At 40.6% G+C, this 20,721-nt stretch overlaps 1 protein-coding gene across 3 annotated transcripts in view; it reads right to left on the reverse strand.

The window, feature by feature from the left end:
• Positions 1-12,343, reverse strand: part of LOC149005032 (RNA helicase family protein) — a 128,816-nt gene extending 116,473 nt beyond the window's left edge. For all 3 annotated transcript variants that reach the window (XM_089167626.1, XM_089167625.1, XM_089167627.1), the window contains exons 1-6: positions 12,139-12,343; positions 11,903-12,047; positions 11,718-11,792; positions 8,925-9,014; positions 8,621-8,700; positions 9-78 (exon numbers count right to left, since the gene is read on the reverse strand). In XM_089167626.1, the coding sequence (XP_089023752.1) occupies positions 9-78; positions 8,621-8,700; positions 8,925-9,014; positions 11,718-11,792; positions 11,903-12,047; positions 12,139-12,248 (570 nt within the window). In that variant the 5' untranslated portion in view covers positions 12,249-12,343. The remainder of the gene's footprint in view (positions 1-8; positions 79-8,620; positions 8,701-8,924; positions 9,015-11,717; positions 11,793-11,902; positions 12,048-12,138) is intronic.
• Between the last annotated feature and the right edge of the window lie 8,378 nt (positions 12,344-20,721).

Raw genomic sequence — 20,721 nt, forward strand, 5'->3', positions numbered from 1 at the left:
AAATTTACCTTTTTCAGGAGACCCAGTAAGATGTCAGTTGAAATGGACCTTTCATGAGCCTCATCTACCATTATAACACTGATGGACACAAAACATAACAAATTTGAGGTAGAAGGGGGGGGCATGGAAGGGAGTCAGTGAACTTTGTTATATCCACCAAATATACTACAAGCTTATGAAGAAAAATAGTGTATTGATTATTTCATTTATATCAATTAAAGCTGCTAGCACACTTGAACCACAGAACTGGAGAAATGGACAAGTTAGAGAGCCAGGAATGACATGCAGCATGTAGGGACAAAAAAATCATGAAAATCCATGTGAGTTCTATGGAAAGGCAGTTATATGGATACAAGTACCCATAATGCTGTACCACGCAAAGTTTGTACACAAGTGAAATCCTCTCATGTCGTTGAAGCCCCCATTGTTTGTACACACAATAAAGTTAACCATAGGCAAAGTTTTTTTCACTATAGGCAACCTCGTGTTCCAAAGTCTTTCTTCTTCTTGGCGCTAAAAAGGAAATACAGTATTATAAAGGCAGGCAGATTGCATGTTTCTCAAAGAAGAGATCAACTTCAACTTCACTACATTTGTTCTTGCTTGTACAACTTGTGTCTGGAGGGTCTGGAGGAAAATTCTCTTGCTGCGTCCCCGTGCCATCTTTGCCATCTCTACTTCCATCTACTCAAGCTCCACCACCTCCTTCTGGCTTGATCCGTGGCATCCGATGGGCATTCTCTATAACTTCTTTGGCCCCTGTATTGTCTACAGCACCTGTATCCCCAAAACCACTCCCTTGTCTAACTTCATCTCAAATGGGTCATAGATCCCTACCCCCCTCCCCATTCTCACACAAGTTTGGGAATCCCTCCCCCCTCTCTCTCTCTCTTCTAGAGACCACATTGTTTGGCTCCCTTCCCCATCCAAAACCTTCTCCACCTCTTCTGCCTGGAAACTCATCAGATCCCATAACCCTAAGCGCCCTGGCCCCCATTGGTTTGGTTCAAAGGCTACATTCCCCGCCATTCCCTTACCCTTTGGAGAGCCCTTAACCTCGCCCTCCCCACCCAATGATTCCATATTGACCGTCATATCTCTGCTAACCCCAATTGCATCCTTTGTTGGAACAGTTTCGAAAACCGTGAGCACCTTTTCTTTTCGTGCCCCTTCTCCAAATCTATCTGGGGAAAAGCCATTGCTTCCATTTGGCCCCATTCGAGGCGATCCTATGGGTTTTTCGAGATTGATCTTGGATTTTGAGAAACTTTTCAAGCTCTTCCATTTGCGATCGGATTGGTAAGCTAGTGTATTGTGCCTTGATCCATCACTTATTGTGGCAACGCAATCTTAGGAGATTGACCTCCAAATCCTGCTCTATAGATAGGATTTGGAATGCCATCTATTTTAAAGTTTCTTCTAGGCTGATAGCTATTCCCCATCCCCATGTTGATGATACCCCAAGGAACAGGCTTATTGTTGTCTCCTGGGGTCTTAATTCTCCTTTTCGGCCTTCTGTTTAAAGGCCTTGTTCTCTTGTTTCCTTGCGTTTAATATATATTTTTTATTCATCCAAAAAAAAAAAAACACTTGTGCAACCTTTTTAATAGGTTACATTAACAACTATGGATCATGACATAAGCTAAAAGCAGAAAACCACAATTGCCACATGGGTGGCTATGGTCAAGCCACCTTTAAGAACTTTCACCAAACTTGCACATTTACCACATTTGAAAGTGTGATAAACATGATTTTCAGAGACTCAACTCATGTGAACACATGTAGCCACCTTTTGCTACATTCTAACAAATGCGTAGCCGCCTTCACTAAATTCTAACCTATTTTGCCACAAGTGAATATACCATTTGTTAATAACAAGTCACCTTCCACATTCTTTACATTTTCCATAGCCTCCCATAAATTAATTTTGGTACCACACCACACATAGACTTTAACTTCTGAAACATATTTGCCTTTTGTGATTTAGTTAAAATATCAACAACTTAAGTTCGAATCTATAGAAATCAAGTTCGATCTCGCCATCTTTGACCAGCTCATGAATATAATGATATTAATGCCAATGTTTTTGCTCCTACCATGAAACATTGGATTTTTTGCGAGTCCAACAGCTAACTTTTTATCACACATAACCTTGGTAGGACTGATTTGCTCATGCATTAGCTCACTGAGCATCTTGCGAAGCCAAACAGCCTGAGACACTGCTGATGCTAGAGCTATGTACTTTGCTTCTACTATTGAAAGGGCAACAACTTGGTTCTTCAAAGACCCCCAAAAAAAATCTCCAAATCCAATAAAGAAAGCATACCCAGATGTGCTTTTCCAGGCATCAATATCACCTACCCAATCACTATCTATATAACCCACTAGGTTGAAATTGTCCAAGCAAGAATGAAGAATTCCATGATCACGATTCACGAGTATGCTTACATACCACAATATCCTTTTAGCTGCTTGTAAATGTGATTCCCAGGGTTTTTCCATGAATCAACTAATAATCCCAACCAAATAAATAATATTTGGTCTCAAACAGGTCAAATATCTCAAGTGCCTCCAATGCTTTTAAATTAAGTGGGATTTACTAGCCCTTTGCCACCTTCTTCAAATTAAGTCATTCCATCATTGGGGTTCATCAATTTAAGGGACTCCATCTTCAGGCACTTCAAAATATCATTAGCATATTTATTTACATATACCTTCACCTCTCTGCTTCACTTCAATGCCCAAAAAGTAGGACATAAGTCCTAATCTATCATTTCAAACTAACTGGTCAAAGCCTTCCTAAACTCAACAAACATCTGCTCAAAATTCCCTGTGAATATCAAGTCATCCACATAAAGACACACAATCAAAGTATTTCCACTCGTATCAAACTTCATATACCTTGAATGTTCACAAGGACAGTTACAAAAGCCAAGCTGTAACAAATAAATGTCGATGCACATGTACCAACCCAACGTGACTTGTTTTAGTCCGTAAAACACCTTCTTTAGCCTGTATACATCATTCTCATGCCCTTTCTTCACATATGCAGGGGGTTGCTCAACATAAACTTCCTCTTCAAGAAAGCCATTGAGGAATTCTTATTTTACATACATGAGTTGCATGAGAGATAATCATCCGAATAATATCCATTCGAGCGACCTGTGCAAACACCTCGAAATAGTGAATACCTAGATTCTACTTGTAGACTTTAACCACCAACCTGGCTTTGAATCGATCCACCTGACTGTCCAATCTATACTTGGCTTTGTCCACCCACTTGACCCCAATGGGCATTTTACCGTGAAGTAAAGAAGTCAAGTCCCACGTGTCATTTTTCTTCATGAAGTGGATCTCTTGCTCCATTGCCTAGACCCACCTTTCATCTACTCCTACATCATCATAGTTTACCAGATCACAATCCGCGAGAAGATAAAAGTTTACCATTTCTTCATCAGTAATTTCATCACTATCAACATCCCACGTGACCACATAATCTTTCAATTGTGTAAGCATCACGTGAATCCGCTGCAGTCGACTCAACAGTGTCGAAACTAGTGTGGATTAAAACGGCAGATGGAAGGTGAAAATTTTTGGTGATAATTTTTCTTTCCCCCTCTGGTGGTTCATTGTTGATGACAGCACTTCTCTGGCCACCCTTTTGGCTCTAGTCCCAGCTTCATTCTCAACAAACTAAACATCTTTACTGATGATCACTTCTTTGGTGACAAGATTATATAGCTTATAACCCTTAGTCATGTCGCTATGGCCAATGAAGATGCACTTCCGGCTTTTACCATCCAGCTTCTTTATCCATTCCTCCTGTATATGGGGATATGCAACATATCCAAATACATAATAAAAAGCCAAGACATCTGGCTTGTTAACTCTAGGCTTCTTCTGGTATGCTCCCACAAACACTTCTTGTAACGCACCTACTCATTAGAAATATAGCACATGCAACAGCTTCTTCTTAGCAATTTTTTCGCAGAGCTTCAGACTTCAGCATACTTCTAGCCATCTCAAAGATTATTCTATTTTTCCTCTCTGCTACACCGTTCTGCTGAGGTTTGCAGCTTTTTGTCAGCTGTCATTTTATCCTCTGATCTTCACAGTAGGAGAAAACTTCATTTGAGGTGAATTCTCCTCTACTAGATCTCAAAGTCTTCAAATAAAAGCCACTATGTTTTTCAACAAAAGCCTTAAATTCTTTAAATTTGTTAAGAGCCTCTTTTTTTTTTAGAAAATTATCATCCGGAACCTGAACAAACACTTTGTGTAAAGAGTCAATAGGAACATCTTGTTCTTTGTCATCTGCATTTTTTCTATCAGCTTGCTGCTTGTGCCTTTAAATGGTACAAACTTCATTATCTATGTTAACTTTGTTCCCCTATAAATTGCCCAACACTCAACAACTTCCAAAAGTCCTAGCACAAAGAAAACATCGGAAAGGTAAAACAATGTCATCTTTTGATTGGATACTAATGTTACCTTTACGGCTTTACCCATCATGGGAATTTTGGATTTATTCCCAAAGATGGCATAACATCAAACCTGGTCTCATCCAATTGTGTGAACAGCTCTTTCTATCCAGCCATATGGTTACTGTAACCAGTATCAACATACCAAGTCTTGGTATCAATAGACTCTGCAATCTCCATCTCATCCTTCTTGCATGCAAGCACCATACTCTCTTTGGCATTAACGATGTTTGCATGCTCCAACTCGTTGGGATCCTCAGCCGGCATTCATACATGTCAATTGCACCAATAACACTTAACATGTGAGTTGTCACATGTTTCATATGATTCATCCTTTTTAGTGTTGTAATTTCTACCTCTTCTTCAACCACATACGCGGCCCAGCCACCCTGAAAACTTCCATGACTTGGCATAGTTTAACCTGACTTTACAATGCTTGCTCAGTTTAAACGGTTGGACTTCTGATTCATCTGCTGTTCATGCGAACACAATGAACCCATTAATCGCTCCAAGGTCATGGTTCATATATCTTGTCCTTCTTCAATGGTAGCGACAATGTAGTCAAATCTTCCAGTCAAAGAACCTAAGATTATTCTCTACAACTCGATGGTTGGTAAGATCTTTGTCGTTAGTCTTTAGTTGATTGATGCTTGAACATGATCAAAATATCCCAAGACTAATTCCGAGTCCATCATGCTAGGGACTCGCAATCTCCTTGAAGGATTTGTTGTCGTGCTCACTTTGTGCGATCATTACCTTTGTAGGATTTTTGCACCCCACTTAATTATAGTTGTTTCCAAGTTTGATATTTTTTGGGATACCAACTCTTCCACAGCTTGAAAAGTCACGAACAAACGACAACAATGACTTATCCTCCCTCTCCAATGCGTTGAGGGCCTTGGAATTGGTAACATCATTGTAATCATTCTTGACCAAATTCCAAAGATCTTGCGATCTAAAGAACACCTTAAGCAACATTGCCCTACCCAGCCACCGGAATTTTTTCCGTTCAATTTAGGAGGCTGCAATTGAACAGAATCTGAGAAAGCCATTTGAACTAGCTCCGATGCCAACTTCAAAAATAAATAATATAAAGGCGAACCCAGTGCCAAAGGCTTCCACATAAGTAGAGTTCAGGGGGCAGTTTCCCTACATAGTCTTAACATTTTTTGTTAGGAGGTTCTTTTGATGCCTTGACCTCGAGGCTACAACTTTGAAAATAAATAATATATTTGCTAATATATTAGATGAATTAACCTGAAAAACAAAAGATTTTAAGATTAAAAGAAAGAAGAGAACTTCAACTCCACTACACTTTTTCTTGCTTGAACTTATGCAACATATTGATAGAATACATTAGCAATTAAGGATTATGACATAAGCTAAAAATAAACAATCATATTTACCATATGGGTGGCTATAGTCAAGTCACCTTTAAAGACTTTGACTAAACTTGCACATTTACCACATTTAAAAGTGTGATAAACATGATTTTCAAAGACTAATGCATGTGAACACATGCGTAGCCACCTTTGCTACATTATAACACCTGCGTAGACACCTTTGCTACGTTCTAAAACGTGTGGCCACCTTTGCCACATTCTAACTCATTTTGCCACATGTGAGCATACCATTTGTCAATGACAAGCCACCTTTCACATTCCCCAAAATGCAATTTACATTTTTAACAATGGTTGTGGCTGCTCCCAAATGAAATTTCACCACTTGGCCTTGTAGTTGATCCTATACCCCGCATATTTGGATGGGTTTGATCCCCTACAACCCCTTTACTCTATGGTGTATGCTCCCCCACAATTAACAGCAGTCCCCCTTCACCTTGCCCTCAAGGTGAATCTGATCGTTTGTCCAGTGTAGCCAGCACCATACGACTCGCATCCCCCACTATGGCCGTCAAGTCCTCCTCAAGTAGGACCTTAAGTTGCTTGTACAAACATTGATGGGCCTTGAAATAAGGTGCATTGCAACAAAAGCATAAGCCCTTGTCCATCTTGACTTTAATTTCCTCTGGCATTAACTATAGTGAGTGATCGTGTCCTTCGGTGGTGGACATCATGGCCTGGGATGCTGCAAGAGCCACCAATGGACTAGACGTCGCTAAAACTAGGCTTGAATTAGGTAAGCCACCTGAATTGGGCCCAACTGTATTTGTCTAAACCCTTATCATTGGTTTGGGCTTGGGCCCATTTGAAGCAGTGGTAATATGCAAGTCTCAATGGGCTCCTCCTAAACCAAGCGAGTTAGATTGTTGGCCCATGGCTCTTCATGGACCTCGTAGGGCCTAGTTTCTGGCCTCAATGGTCTGGGCTAGTTCCATTACTTGGGTCAGATCGTCATTCAAAGTCATAAACTTTAGTCTGTATTTCTTCAGTTAAACTTGCCATAAAGGTCCCTCTTAACCATTAACCAGCATCTCTCTCCAACGACTGCAACCAAAGACTCAAAGTCTGCATTGTACTTAGCACTCTGATACCAAGACCCTATAACTTCCCGAATCGAACCTCGAATAAGCTTTCCCTGTAATTTCCTTGTAAGGATCTTGCAACTTCAAACAATCCCCATGTTAAACGGTTCCAATGAACCCACAATCAGCTACTCCACCTGAACTTCAGCTCACGGCAACCCTACAACTCACTCACTCCCACTCACACACACAATTGAAATGTATACACAAGAATGTAAGAGGAAGCTCTTTGATTGATTCATTAACAAAATGGCTTAATTGATCTACAAATACAATAATCCCTCACCTCTGAGTTCTCTACCTCAATCACCCCTAACCTGAGAGAGTACCTCTCCCATATGAGCACAGCTTGTCCCCTTTCCCTTACAAAATTCTCCCCCCCCCCCAAAACCCTCTCTTTCTTTGTACCCCCTCACCGCTAATATAGCCCAAAGCAAATCCTGACCAACTAACCAACCCCTGTCCCATGTAGGACAGCATGGTAGTAGACCATGTCCCACATTTTTGGAACTTTGGATGGGTTTGGTACCCTACAACCCCTCTACTCTACCCCTCCACCCACCCAATGGACTAGGGTCTGAACAAATAGCTCGTAGATTCCTAAGCTCTTCGGGACTTCCACTGGGTTTTCATGTGGACCTTGTGCCTTGATTGTTAATCCTCCATAAAGCTTCCTTTATTTTAGACCTTACTAAAAGACCTAAACTAATCTATGAAATACCTTAACTTAGGACCTTCTGGTTGACCAGCCTCAGGAATTAATTTGACAAAAACTGTTTCTGCTTAGACCATTGTGGAATTACTTTGGTATCTAAGTTGATCAAAATAGAAACAAAATTAGCTCACAAAAGCAACTGATTGCTTGACCGGTTTTCCATTTCCTATACTCCTCTACTAGAGAGCTTTAAGAACCTTCTGCTTCATAGGTCCACAGTCCACTAGCAGCAACCGTTGCAAACCCACAGAAAGTTGACCTATGCTGGCTCTGGTAACAACAGCAGCTGGAAATCTTCTAGTTGCTTAGACCGTGCAACAGTGTTAATCCAGCTACTGTCAACAGATATAAAACAGCTATATACAGTGACAGTCACTAGCATATGAATGACTGGCTGAAAATGACAGTCAACTGATGAGGCACTTTTTTGCCTGTTAGATTCTGGCTGGGGCCTTTGGCAGAAGACGTCGAGCATTATATTGAAAATGTTTTTCTTAGCATCCATCTTGTGAGAATCACAATTATGCATTCACTGGAGTATCTTCCTTCAACACATTTTCACAATTTATTGCAGTATCCTGGCAAAGGAGAACTTGAAGTTCTTCTCTTGTTGAGAGTGAAGTTGTTTGGGTTGTAAGAGTGATCCTTGGTAAAACCACTGGGAGAATGGACCTTAATTACCAGGTTTGTGTTGATAAAACAATTCACTGCCTTTTAGGTTGCCTCAATCCTAACACTTCGGCCTTCAATGAATAAAAGTACATAGCATATCCCACCAAGGCATGACAATAAGCACATACATATCATAACTTTCAACTGTTAAGACAATATTTCATACGGTTGTAAAAGGAAAAAGAATACACTTCAAAGAATTAACATAAAAAACTTTCAATAAATAATATGTTAAGCCAATTCATTAGTCTCTAAATTCAAAATTAATACCTATATTTGGTCAGCAGAGGATCATCCATCATTTCCCTAAGCAGCACTCCATCTGTAAGAAATTTGATCCTGGTGGCATTCTGTAGTACCAAAACAGAAACATGTCCCACCATTCATGGCATGCCACCACCAATTAATGAGATAACAAAAAATTCATATGGTGGGGTGACCAAATTGTATATAATAAGGCATCAACGAATGTATCCATGCAGACACTTGTGATACTTCCCCTTACGTTATGGCGACCCTAAAGAATATGACAATATGCCAATGTGGCAATGCAAATAAAGTTAAAGAAACGCACTTGATCTGTAAGATCCTCAAAGCGAATTGTGTACCCAACTTCCTCTCCTAGCTTAACACTCATCTCTTCAGCTACCCTTGAAGCAACAGCCTGTGTAATAAAGCAATAGATAGAATAATTGTAGAAACAAGAGGATATACATAAGAACAAACACTTTTCTCTAAGTATAACAATTGCTCTACATCCCAAAATATGTTTTTCAAATGCAGGAAAAGATGTTTAACAAATAGGGAGGAAAAAAACCTAAAAGTTTCATTCATCAATGAAAAGAACAATAAATACCATGGCATCATCTGGTCATGGGGTTCAGTATCAATCCAACTAGATCACATGTTGAAAAAGTGCACTGGATACTGTATAAATATTCCATTCTGCTCAACAATAACTAACACAAAAGAGGTTCAACCATAGTCCCTATCAGAGAATTGTCACAGAATGTATAGACTTCTTGCAAGTTTGGGAAGGAGACCGGCTTTTAGACTGATGAATTTTGGAAACCCGCCTTTCCATCTCTTTGAGGGCCAATTACTGTCATACCTGTTTCGGGTTGGATCAAACAATCCCCTATCAATATTCTCGGGTAAGGGATCACTGCTGACAAGTCAGCAATCGAACCTTTGTGCTTGTAATGAGTGAAATCATTTGTGGAGTGTCTTCACCCGCAGGATGTGAAGAGTTGACTTAAAAGCTCCCACTACAACTTGGACTCCAATTTTCTTCACGAACCAAAGGGTTTCAGTGAAATTGATACAAGTCTCACAACTCTCATCAACAAACTTGTCAAATTTTGCTTGATTCTTCCAATCGTAACTTCTAGCCTTTCAAACATGGCCCCAAACCTGTCATCACTCTTCTTTAACACTCATCCAGCTCCCAGTATAACAAATGATGTTGTGCAGTCCTTTGTTGGTGATGTCACCTCCCAACATGGGTAGTACCACCCAAGAATTTAAAAAGGAGAAGGATAAGATAAGGAAGGAGATGGATTCTTCATCCGAATCTAGTTCCGATACCAATATGACACAGGTCTAGGCCGGGTTACCCCTTATTATATGAATTTTTTCATTATTTTCTACAATCTCTATACAAGAGCTCTAAGAATGCTTGGCCATATACCTAACGTGGGCCCTAAAAGTTGACATAAGGTAAATCCTTAGTGACCCCAATCTAAATATAGTCCACTATCAAGAGTATCCATCCACCTGGCTCAAATAGATGATATCTTACCAAAGCGATATAGGTAACACTATTGGATGCAAGAGGTTTAACAATTGAGTACAAAGGCATTCCTAATTTGTTTGAGAATTTCAATGCAATATGAGGAATAGCACCTAGCCAATTTTGCAGCCGCCTGAGCAACCAGGGCAACTAATGCAGTTCCAGCACAAACATGTTTCACGAGGTTGCAACCCACCATTAGTACTAGTGATGGACACATTCCATACTTACGTTTTTACAGTTTTTTACAGTAGCTTTAATTTTCGGTTATGGGTAGCAATTGTGTAAATTCTACCTGCTATAACCAAGGTCAGACTATGCTTCAAGTTATTAATCTTTAGTTTTATTTATTGTATTTAGTATCCAAGTCATGTCCATAGTAGGAGACCTAGGTCTAATAGGCTTTTCAGTTCTGATTCTTCTAGGAGTTTCTTTCCTATTTCTAATATGAATTGTGAGGCTATTGGCTCCTATGTATACCCCCCTCGAGGAAAGAAGAAAGGAGCAGACAGATCGGAGGAGAATTTGTGCGATTCAGCTTTGGCTTGAGTGTTTTGTTCCCTATGCAGAAGGCTGGTCTGGTGTTTAAAGTACAGTACAGCAACGTAACCTTCTCCTTTCCCTTTGTTTTGCTTTGTTCTAAGCCAAGAATCCTTAGTCGAACTCTATGTACCATGAAATGCAAGAATCTTCATAAATTCTGTCTTAGCCGTCAGTTTTGTGCAAGATTTAAACCACAGCCTGCCCCCATAATATCTTGGGTTTCATCCTAGCTGTCCAGCCAATTTCAAGATAATAGAAAAAATATTTCCTTGTATTTCTGTAATTCCTAAAACCCTAAAATCAAAAACTTAGGTTTAGGGAAGTTTACCCATTAGGACATCACCAAACCTGGAGGATCATTTCCTATATCATCACCTAGGTTACCTCCAAGTTACATGTCAATCCAAGCACAGAATTCCTAGATTCAAGACTCCCAACCGAAATCTCTATGAAACTGGTCCTGTAAAAACGTTTTATCTAAAGCCGGTTTTGACTATCAAGTAATACCATTATCTTTCGGATATTCCCATAACCATGCCATCCATATCTCAAAGTCCTAGGGCCCTCTCTTTTGAGACTTTTCTATTTTCACCCCAAGGAGACCGTGACAGCATTTTCGAAGTACCTAATTTTTCCCCTTTTGGATTGGTTCCATCAAGACCTTGGTTAACATGACCTCAGTGAATTGTGACTACATCAGTATTCTGTACTTCCATGAGAAAAACTTAAACAAAAAGGCTGCTGTCCATCCATCCCTAAGACTCTGATGAGTGAATTCTCCTGATTCATGGGGCAACCTTGCTGCCTCTTACCTATCAAATTACATTTCATCATCCTTCATGGCAACCTAAATTCCGAACTCCCAGATGAACGATGCAGATCATGAAAAACAAAAAATACTAACCAACGGTTACATCCTTCGACAATCTAATGTACGTAGAACAGGGAAAAGGGCTGCATAAAACGAGGACCCAAAACAATAAACCCATCGAAAAAGCAAGAGATCATCAAGATTCAAGAGTGAAAAAGAACCTGAACAGCCAACCGTCTTGGCTGTGTGCAAGCTATCACTCTTCCACCATCAGCCCAACCTGCTTCTTTGAGGAACTGAAATATGTCAAAAGCAAAAATGGCACAAAACTACTCTGAGTATACTGTAGAATGCTTGAAAATGGAACGGGAAAAAATGCATCGAAAACAATGGAAGAGAAAGGGACCTGAGGAATCTGAGTGGTTTTACCACTACCGGTCTCGCCAACAATAATGGTGGTGGCGTGAGTCTCGACCAGATAGAGAATGGCAGTACGATACTTAAAGACTGGGAGCCTCTGCCTCTGCCTCTCGATGCTCGAATAGCCGAACCTATAAGCAAAATTCTCGAAGAGAAGATGAAATGGATTGAATAAGAAGAGAAACAAATTATAAAAGCAGCAAGGTCAATAATGAGTGATACCCGGAGGTGGAGGAGGAGGAGGAAGTGGAGGAAGTGTAGAAGATAACTCCTCCTTCTTCATCATCGATAAGGCGAGGCCTCTCGGCACCAGGCTTCCAGAACTGAGCCATGCCTCGCTTCCTACGTGTGTGCCCAGCAAGGACTTGGAGGGAACGTTGCCGCCTTCTAGAATTTAGTTCTCGCAGGCATGTTTCGCATACTGATATCGGTACCTGCTTTGGTATCAGTATCGTCCAATCCAGAGTCGAACTTTTTTGTTTTTTCGGGGGTAATTTTCATTTGGACCCCATTTGGTTTAAAGCCATTTTCGGTCCAAATAAAATGGCATCATATATTTCCTCCCAATGGGGTTATGCATTTTCCTCTCCTACGGTGTTCAGAAAAATCAATCAATGGCAAAATGTCATTTTTATTATCAAAATGCCCTTACATTTTTCTCACATTAGATTTGCAACAGGGTTGATCACATCTAATACCAACTGTTTGGACTTTAACTGCATCTCTTCAATCAAGGTAAAGTAGATGATTTTGTATGAAGGAAAACAATAAGAGGAACACATGAACTTACTTCTTCATCTAGAATAACTACAATCATGTTATTCATAATAATAGACCAAATAATCCTATGGATATAGCAAGAATTGCTTCAATCTTAACTGAGGAGTATATGAGCAAGCCTACAAAAATGTGGCAGATTCAAAAGACAACAAAATGATCTACTACATAGCACCAAAGGAAGGATGCATGGGCAGAACTAAGTGGGGTTGCGGGGCCATGCCCCCTCCCCCCCATTTTTAAAAAATTATACAATTCCCTTAATTTTTCTAGTTTTTTATATTCCCAAATGTAAAATATCATACCCCCTTCAATATTTTGAACAACTTTTAAAGATAAAATAATTTGTATCAATGCCATCCCTAATTAAAAACTAACTCCTCAATTCTCTATTTATTCTCCCTTCGCTTCTCTCTCATTTTTTCTTCCTATTTATTCTCTTCTCTTTCTATAATCGTGGGTTAAAGGAAAATTTTGGGGAAAAAAAATCTTATTAAGTATTCAAAATGTCATTCCTAATTAGAAACTAACTCCTCAATCCCTATTTATTCTCTCTTATGTCCTCTCTCTCCTCTCTCCTATTTTCTTCCTATTTATTCTCTTTCATTTCTTTCTTCCTATTTAATCTCTTCCCTTTCTATAAGGGTCGGTTAACGAAAATTTGAAAAAAAAAATCTTCTCCACAATTGGGTACTCTTTCTCATGGAACTTAGCTTCGGCGAATTTCGGCGAAATATCGCCGAAATTCGCTGGTTTCGCCCCCCAGTGAAACGATACTAGGGGGCGAAACTAGAATTCAAGAATGTCGCCGGAAAGTTGCTAAACATCGCCGGAAAAACTATCGAATCCTTCAAAAATCGCCATCCAACCTGCCAAATATCGTCGGAAATGGTAAATTTGCTGCTATGTTCTTTCTCTGCCTCTTTGGTTCATCTCATAGTCAAATCTCGCCGGCGAAACCACCGTTTATGCAGAAGAGAATGAGAACAGAACCATCAGGTACATGATCAAAAATCCCTGAAGAAACAACAGTAGATGACCTCTGAATCTCTGACCTCTCGCTCTATTACTGTAAAATACTCTCACTTTTCAATCGCTTTTCTTTGGCTTTTTTTGGCTTTCCTACGGTTTCTGTAAAGGAACTGAAGAAAGAAGTGAAGAAGACGATGTGCTGTCTTCCCACTTTCTTCCAAGTCCCATCCATATTAAAAAATAATTGTTTTTTAAAGTTAAAAGTGGTTTGAGTGTCACATTTGTAGCCACACACATTGTCACCTTGATGATATTTTATTTGTTTTATAAAATCTGATTCAACACATTTAATGCTACTGACACAATCCCATTCATTTCTTAGTGAAAAAATGGGTTTTTTATAAAACATTCACGTTACACATTAAAGTCATTGGCAATTTGACACACACATGAGTTTTAATGGCAACGAAATCTCGCCGATTTTTCGGTAGCGAACCGGGCGAAATTATCGAAACTTCGTTCCATGCTCTTTCTCTTTCTCAATTTATTTATGGTTTCTCTTTTTCTCATTTTTATTATTTGATTTTATATTGTGAATAAAAAAAGTTAGTAGGTAACTAACTGATATGGAGAAAATATGACCGAACTTGGTTTATTCTTGGTTCGACCCTCGACTCCGGTCGGGACGAAAGGAATCGACTCGCTTCCGAGCAAGCCGGGTCCAGAAGATAGATTGCTGAGGAAGAAAACTAACTCAGTCACAAGCACACCCTAATCCGATATGATTGGAATAGGTTAATCAACCTTGTGACAGCTAGCAGTATTCGGCGGCTGTCGCTCATTGCTATCATACGGATAACCACCAGATAACAATCGTGTTATCCTAGGAGTCATCTACTAGTCCAAACTAGTAGAAATCTATCACTCAACAGATCTATCTGTTAAGATCCAATGATTATCTGAAGAAGGCTCAAATACATCCAACGAAGAAGATTCAAAGGTACTCTCTATATAAGATATCACCTACCCACAAGGTAGGGGACGGATGAAAACACTCAGATGCTTACAATCTGAATCGTATTCTTGTTATTCATTCCTTAGCTCTGTGTTCTAGCAAAGCCGTTTGTGATTAAGTTCATCAACTGACTTAGCCTTCGGAGGTGGACTCCCGATCCCAGCGGTCAGGCCACATCTAGATCTAGTAGATGACTACGACCTCCATCACTGTAACTTTGAGGTGATGTCCGACCTTCGGCATGATGTTTCGGCCCACAATGTGACCGATGATCCGTGCTGAATCCGTCATCTGTCCGCTGTTCCACGGAAGATAACACTCCAAGTCATCCCAGAGGGTGGCACACATCTCATAAAGCTCGTAGGGCATCAAGTAGCTATCCACCTCAACTCCTGAGGGAATCCACAAGCACTGATGTGGATAGTAAGGCACCTGCAGAATCTGTGCCAGTGTCCTAGTGGAGAAGCGGATCTATGTCTCCAAGACCCTGCTCTTGATGATAAGTCTGAAAGGACGGCCCTGTCCTCTGGCCTCGTCGATAGACGTGAGGTTGCTGAAGAACAACCTCACAAGATCTGGATAGACGGGCAAGTCCGCCGTAAAAAGATGAGTCCATGCTAGAGTGTCGAATCTCTGCAGGATCCTGAACACTCTCAGCTGTCGGAGGTGAAGTAGACGCCCGTACTTGATGTGGCAATACTTGAAGTACACCTCATACAGGAACTCTGCCTGTGGCGTATCAAAGCAATCAAGTCGTATAACCTCTGCTCTAGGCTGAGCTGGCACTCTACCCCTACCTCTCCGAGCTCCTACTATACGACCTCGACCGCGTCCTCCCCTCTACATGATGAATGTCTATGAAAGAGACAAAGGACATTGCTTGTTAGTGTAGTATCGAATATTTAAGTCAGAAGGGCATTTTCGTAATTTTTACCCAAATTTGAAATTTTCGAAAAATGAAAATTGAACATACTAGCATGTGCATAATACTTGGAATAGCATGTTTATGATGTTTATTTGATGAAAATCCATCGAAATCTTGACCTAAAATAAAAAATTCAGCAAGATGAAATTGGGGATTTTGCAATTTAGGTCAAAATTTGGATTTTTGAAAATTCTGAAATTGGTTGAATCAAACTACATGCACACACCCACAATACCATTTCAAGCATGTAGCAATTGATTTCGTGCGAAAACTCCAAGCGGTTTGGGAGAAATCAAGTTTTTTCTAAAGTTTGGCGATTTCGGTTGCGCTAACGATGAGAAAACGCAAAATAGTGTTAGAACTTGTTGTCTATGCATGGCATTGTATTTAAAATTCATGGAATATGTTTCTAAGTATTCCTAGACATGATTTCTAACTATAGACGCAAGTAAAACAAGATTTTTGGTGAAATGCTAACATGGGAAGATGTATTTGAGATGAGAATGAATGGTTTACCTTGTATGTTGATCGTTGAAAAGAGTTGTTGTTGAAGCACCAATCCACTCCTAGAACACTTAGAAACGCTCTAGCACCTTTACCCTAGAGTTCTCCCTCAAGTGTCCAAGGTTTGAAATGAGGTTTGAATGAGGTTTTACACCTTAAAACCTGATTTTTCGCGTGCTGTTAGCATTGGTCGACTGAACCAATCGACCAATGGACCCAGTGACCTCATTTTCTGTTGAATTTTGGGAAAAAGTGATTTTTTTTCCTATGGATTATTTTTTGATGAGTAATTGGATGTATTTAAGCATGATTTAAATTTTCAAATCATTTGGACTTGTGGATTATGATGAAACTTCGAAATTCGGTGTTTTGATCTTTCCGGTTTTTGCAAAATGGTTCTTTTGAGAAGTGGACATGGTGAGATACCTCTCGGAGGCGGTGAGATACCCAATGGTGGTTCTGATCAACAGACCCATACTGGTGATCAGGGTACCCATGACATACCCGATGCCCCGAACATCGGTAGTTTCCGCGATATTGCCAACATAATGGGCAATATGATGCTGGCAACAAGCAGCCCAGTCAATCAAATGCTGGTGGGTTCATGACTTTGCACAATGAGAATTGTGCTGGTGCTAACGGAATTCCTCATGCTGTGGTCCCAAATGCGGAAAGGTTGGCCGAAACTCCTCATACACGTCTGATGGAGAGTTTTTTGAAGCTTGCAAGTGCCCACCTTCACCGAAGTGTCCAAAGATGCCTTGTTTCCTAACAAGTGGCTTCGTGAGTTGGAGAAGGCTTTCTGACATCTGCAATCTTCTGAAGCCCAAAAGATTCTGTTTGCTGAACAGAAGTTGCAAAATGAAGCTGACGCCTGGTGGATCTCCACTAGGCCTATTTTGGAAGGTTTACATGCGGGCATTGTGTCGTGGGATTTGTTCAAGGAAGCTTTCTGCAATAACTACTTCCCGGAAGCAGTGAAAGATGCGAAGGAGGCTGAATTTATGGCTCTTACGCAGGGACCTTTGTCTGTGTTGGAGTACCAACAAAAGTTTGAGGAGCTTCACTTCTTTGCTTCAGACTCCTTGAAGCTTGACATTGCCAAAGTGAAGAAGTTCTTTGAAGGACTGCGTCCTGCCATTAAAGCATATCTCATTGTCCAGCCTATTGAGAGCTATGCTCAAGTGGTGCAGAACTCGAAGAAGTTGGAAGAGACTGAGAAGGAGAGTGCACGTGTGCAAAGGCCCTGACAGTCCAGGAATCCTGGTTTAGTGGATCGTAATGATCGGCGCTTTGTGAGACCTACACCCTACCCTACTCCTGCTTTCCAACCTAGGAGTGTAGGTCAGAGCCTTGGTTTTCAGTAGCCCGACCAGTATAGACAGTATGGCGGGAATCGACCACCGATGAATGCAAATGCTAGGCCTGTAAATGCAAATCCTAGGCCCTTAGTTCGAAGCCCCCAGGTTGCAGCTACTCCAATGGGACCTAGCAATCCTGTTTGCTTTTTCTGGTAAGCAACCGGTCAGTTTGCTCATGCATGTCCGAAGAGGCCTGTTCAACAGTTTGCTCCTTTAGTGAAGAATGCTCTTGCTCCTCCCTCCGATAGAGTGTTCAATATTCCAATACTGAACAGGATGCAAGCCATGATGTGATTACAGGTACATTATTAGTCGCTTCTATTCCTGTATTTGTCTTATTTGATACGGGTGCATCCCATTCGTTCATATCATCTGCATTCATTAAGAAGACTAACCTAACGCCTGAGAAATTATCTAGTTGTTTATTGATTAGTGCACCTACTGGTCCTACTGTAAAACTAGATAAGGGATTAGTTAAATGTCCTGTTTTGATTGGTGAGAAGAACTTGGAAGCCAACTTAGTACTTCTCGAGATGAATGACTTTGATATCATTTTGGGAATCGATTGGTTGACAGCCCACAAAGCTATATTTCTTTGTTCTTCAAGGAAAATTCCGTTTCAGATCTGTGGAAGTCCAGTCTTTGAATTTCAAGGCGAGAGAAGAAGGATTGGTAAGAAGACCATGTCAGCACTGATGCAAGTCTACACGTTAGTGGAGGATGCTTCATCTGAAGGCAAGGTTAAAGAAGAGAAGAAAGTTGATGAAGTCAAGATTGTCTGCGACTTTATTGATGTCTTCCCTGATGATCTGTCAGGAGTGCCTCCAGATAGGGATGTTGAGTTTTCTATTGATCTCATTCCTGGTGCTGCTCCGATATCTAAAGCTCCATATAGAATGGCTCCTACCGAACTGAAGGAACTACAAAACCAGTTGAATGAGCTCATAGATAAAGGTTTTATACAGCCTAGTGTATCACCTTGGGGAGCTCCGGTTTTGTTTGTTAAAAAGAAGGATGGTAGTATGCGTCTATGCATTGATTACCATGAGTTGAACAAGTTGACCATCAAGAATAGATATCCGCTGCCCAGGATTGATGATCTCTTCGATCAGTTGAAAGGTGCAACTGTGTTCTCGAAGATTGACTTGAGATCTGGATACCACCAGTTGAAAGTTAAGTCAAGTGATATCTTCAAGACAGCTTTTAGAACAAGGTATGGACATTATGAGTTCAAAGTCATGCCTTTCGGATTGACTAATGCTCCTGCAGTGTTCATGGACCTCATGAATCGAGTATTTCATGATGTGCTCGATAAGTTTGTGATAGTTTTTATCGACAACATCTTGATCTATTTGAAGAATGAAGAAGAGCATGCAAGGCATCTAAGTCTCACTTTGCAAAGACTGTGAGAAAAGAAGCTTTACGCTAAGTTCAGCAAGTGTGATTTTTGGCTCAAAAGAGTAGTATTCCTCGGCCATGTGGTTTCAGCTGAAGGTATTTGTGTTGATCCCAAAAATGTTTAAGCAGTGGCTGATTGGGAAAGACCGAAGACTGTTACGGAAATAAGAAGTTTCTCCCGAGCCACCTCAAGCTCTTTCTTCGCCTGAGCAGATTTAACATTAGCCTTTTGGTGAAGCTTTTTGGTGAAGCTGCTCAGCAAGCTTCAACTGCTCCTGTCACATCCACCCAGCCGGTATCCTATCTGGCATACCCGGGAATGTGATCCACAGCCCGAGGATCAAGGATCGAGCGGCCATGCCTCCCACATACACGATAACATAATTATGAAAAATATAATCAAGGTTTTAAGCAAGTAATAACCAGATCAAATGAATAAGAAAAGATAATCAATCAATGTGCGGAAATTATCAAGTATCAAGTACATATCAAGAAAATCTCAAAAGAGGAAAAGAGTGATCAGAAGTCACTCCTTCTCCAAAGTAGCGGAAAAGGTTAATCAAATCAGTTACAAATCCCAACATCAAAGAGTAAATCCAAAAGAGTTATTACAACATATCCGGGTTCCAAAAAGACATAAAGGCCTAGGCTAGAGTCTCCTCCATCATGAATAGAGTACCCTCGTATGTGTACACAAAGGAGACCAAGCATGGCCTCTCCCAAATCAAGGTCGGACTAACTCTAGTACGGAGGGTAATCACCCTCGGCACCTTCACCATAATCTTTGTAATAGCCAGGACCTTCACCGTAGTATGAGGGATCCTGCGCCGCCTCATAGTAGGAGCCATCAATGTCTTCAGTACCTGCAGATATGTCTAACAAAAACAATTGCAGAAAGGAAATGAGTTCAAAGAACTCAGCAAGGTGAGTCGTTCTACAATACACAAATCATATGATACAAGTCACCATATGATGCAAGATGATATAAGGCAATAATGAAATATGATTCTAACTCTAAGTATGCTAGTCTCTAAGGTAGACATGCTTTAAGTCATAGCACCATACTTCTTTAGGTAGTCTGTCACTCCCCCTCAATCATACATGATATCTTGGGTCTGCCAGGGTAATTGGGTAAAAGTCCTCATCAGAAACCATGGTTGGGGATTTGGTCACCACTCTCTCACATCACCATTGGTATAAGTATTGGCGCATGTCACAACAAAGCCTAGCCTAATGCAAGTCATCTACTCAGTCGTATCATGTCAGATCTGGATTTCCCTATGGCACTGACCAACTCGGTTCCGTATCCTTCACACTAGAGTCAGCGTATCCTATGGCTACAACCAACTAGGACTACGGACTCATCAACCCTATTGGTCATCCACAAATGGTAAACGGGAAGCTCTCACGTCCTCTCACGGATTGGTTACCAATCTTGAGCGCCCGTGAGCCCAAGTCTATCCATTTGCAACCCTACCAATAAATAGCCCCTTTCGGGTATCCGCAGTATGGTTTATGTCCTCTCATAGGGTAATTACCAATCTTGAGCGCCCATTAACCATACCCTACCACGATTCGTTCGGTCTCAATACCCTTCCGATTCGGGTCTGATACAACAAGGATAGTCCTAGCCATACATCTAGACAATCCTATGTATGTCATCCAATAACCCGGGAAAGTATCGATGGACACCTTCGGAGAATATCCCATACTATTCCCTCCGATGTCTAAGGACAGAAGTGTCAATAGGACACTTCCCAATCCCAAGTCATACTTAGTCATTCACAAGCTCAATCTCATCATATCATACATGATCAATAATTCATCATATAAACAAAGGCATCATATAACAT

This window comes from Hakea prostrata, chromosome 9 (assembly GCF_041222555.1).
Source record: "Hakea prostrata isolate BN-2017 chromosome 9, UWA_Hpros_2, whole genome shotgun sequence".
Classification (NCBI taxonomy): domain Eukaryota; kingdom Viridiplantae; phylum Streptophyta; class Magnoliopsida; order Proteales; family Proteaceae; genus Hakea; species Hakea prostrata.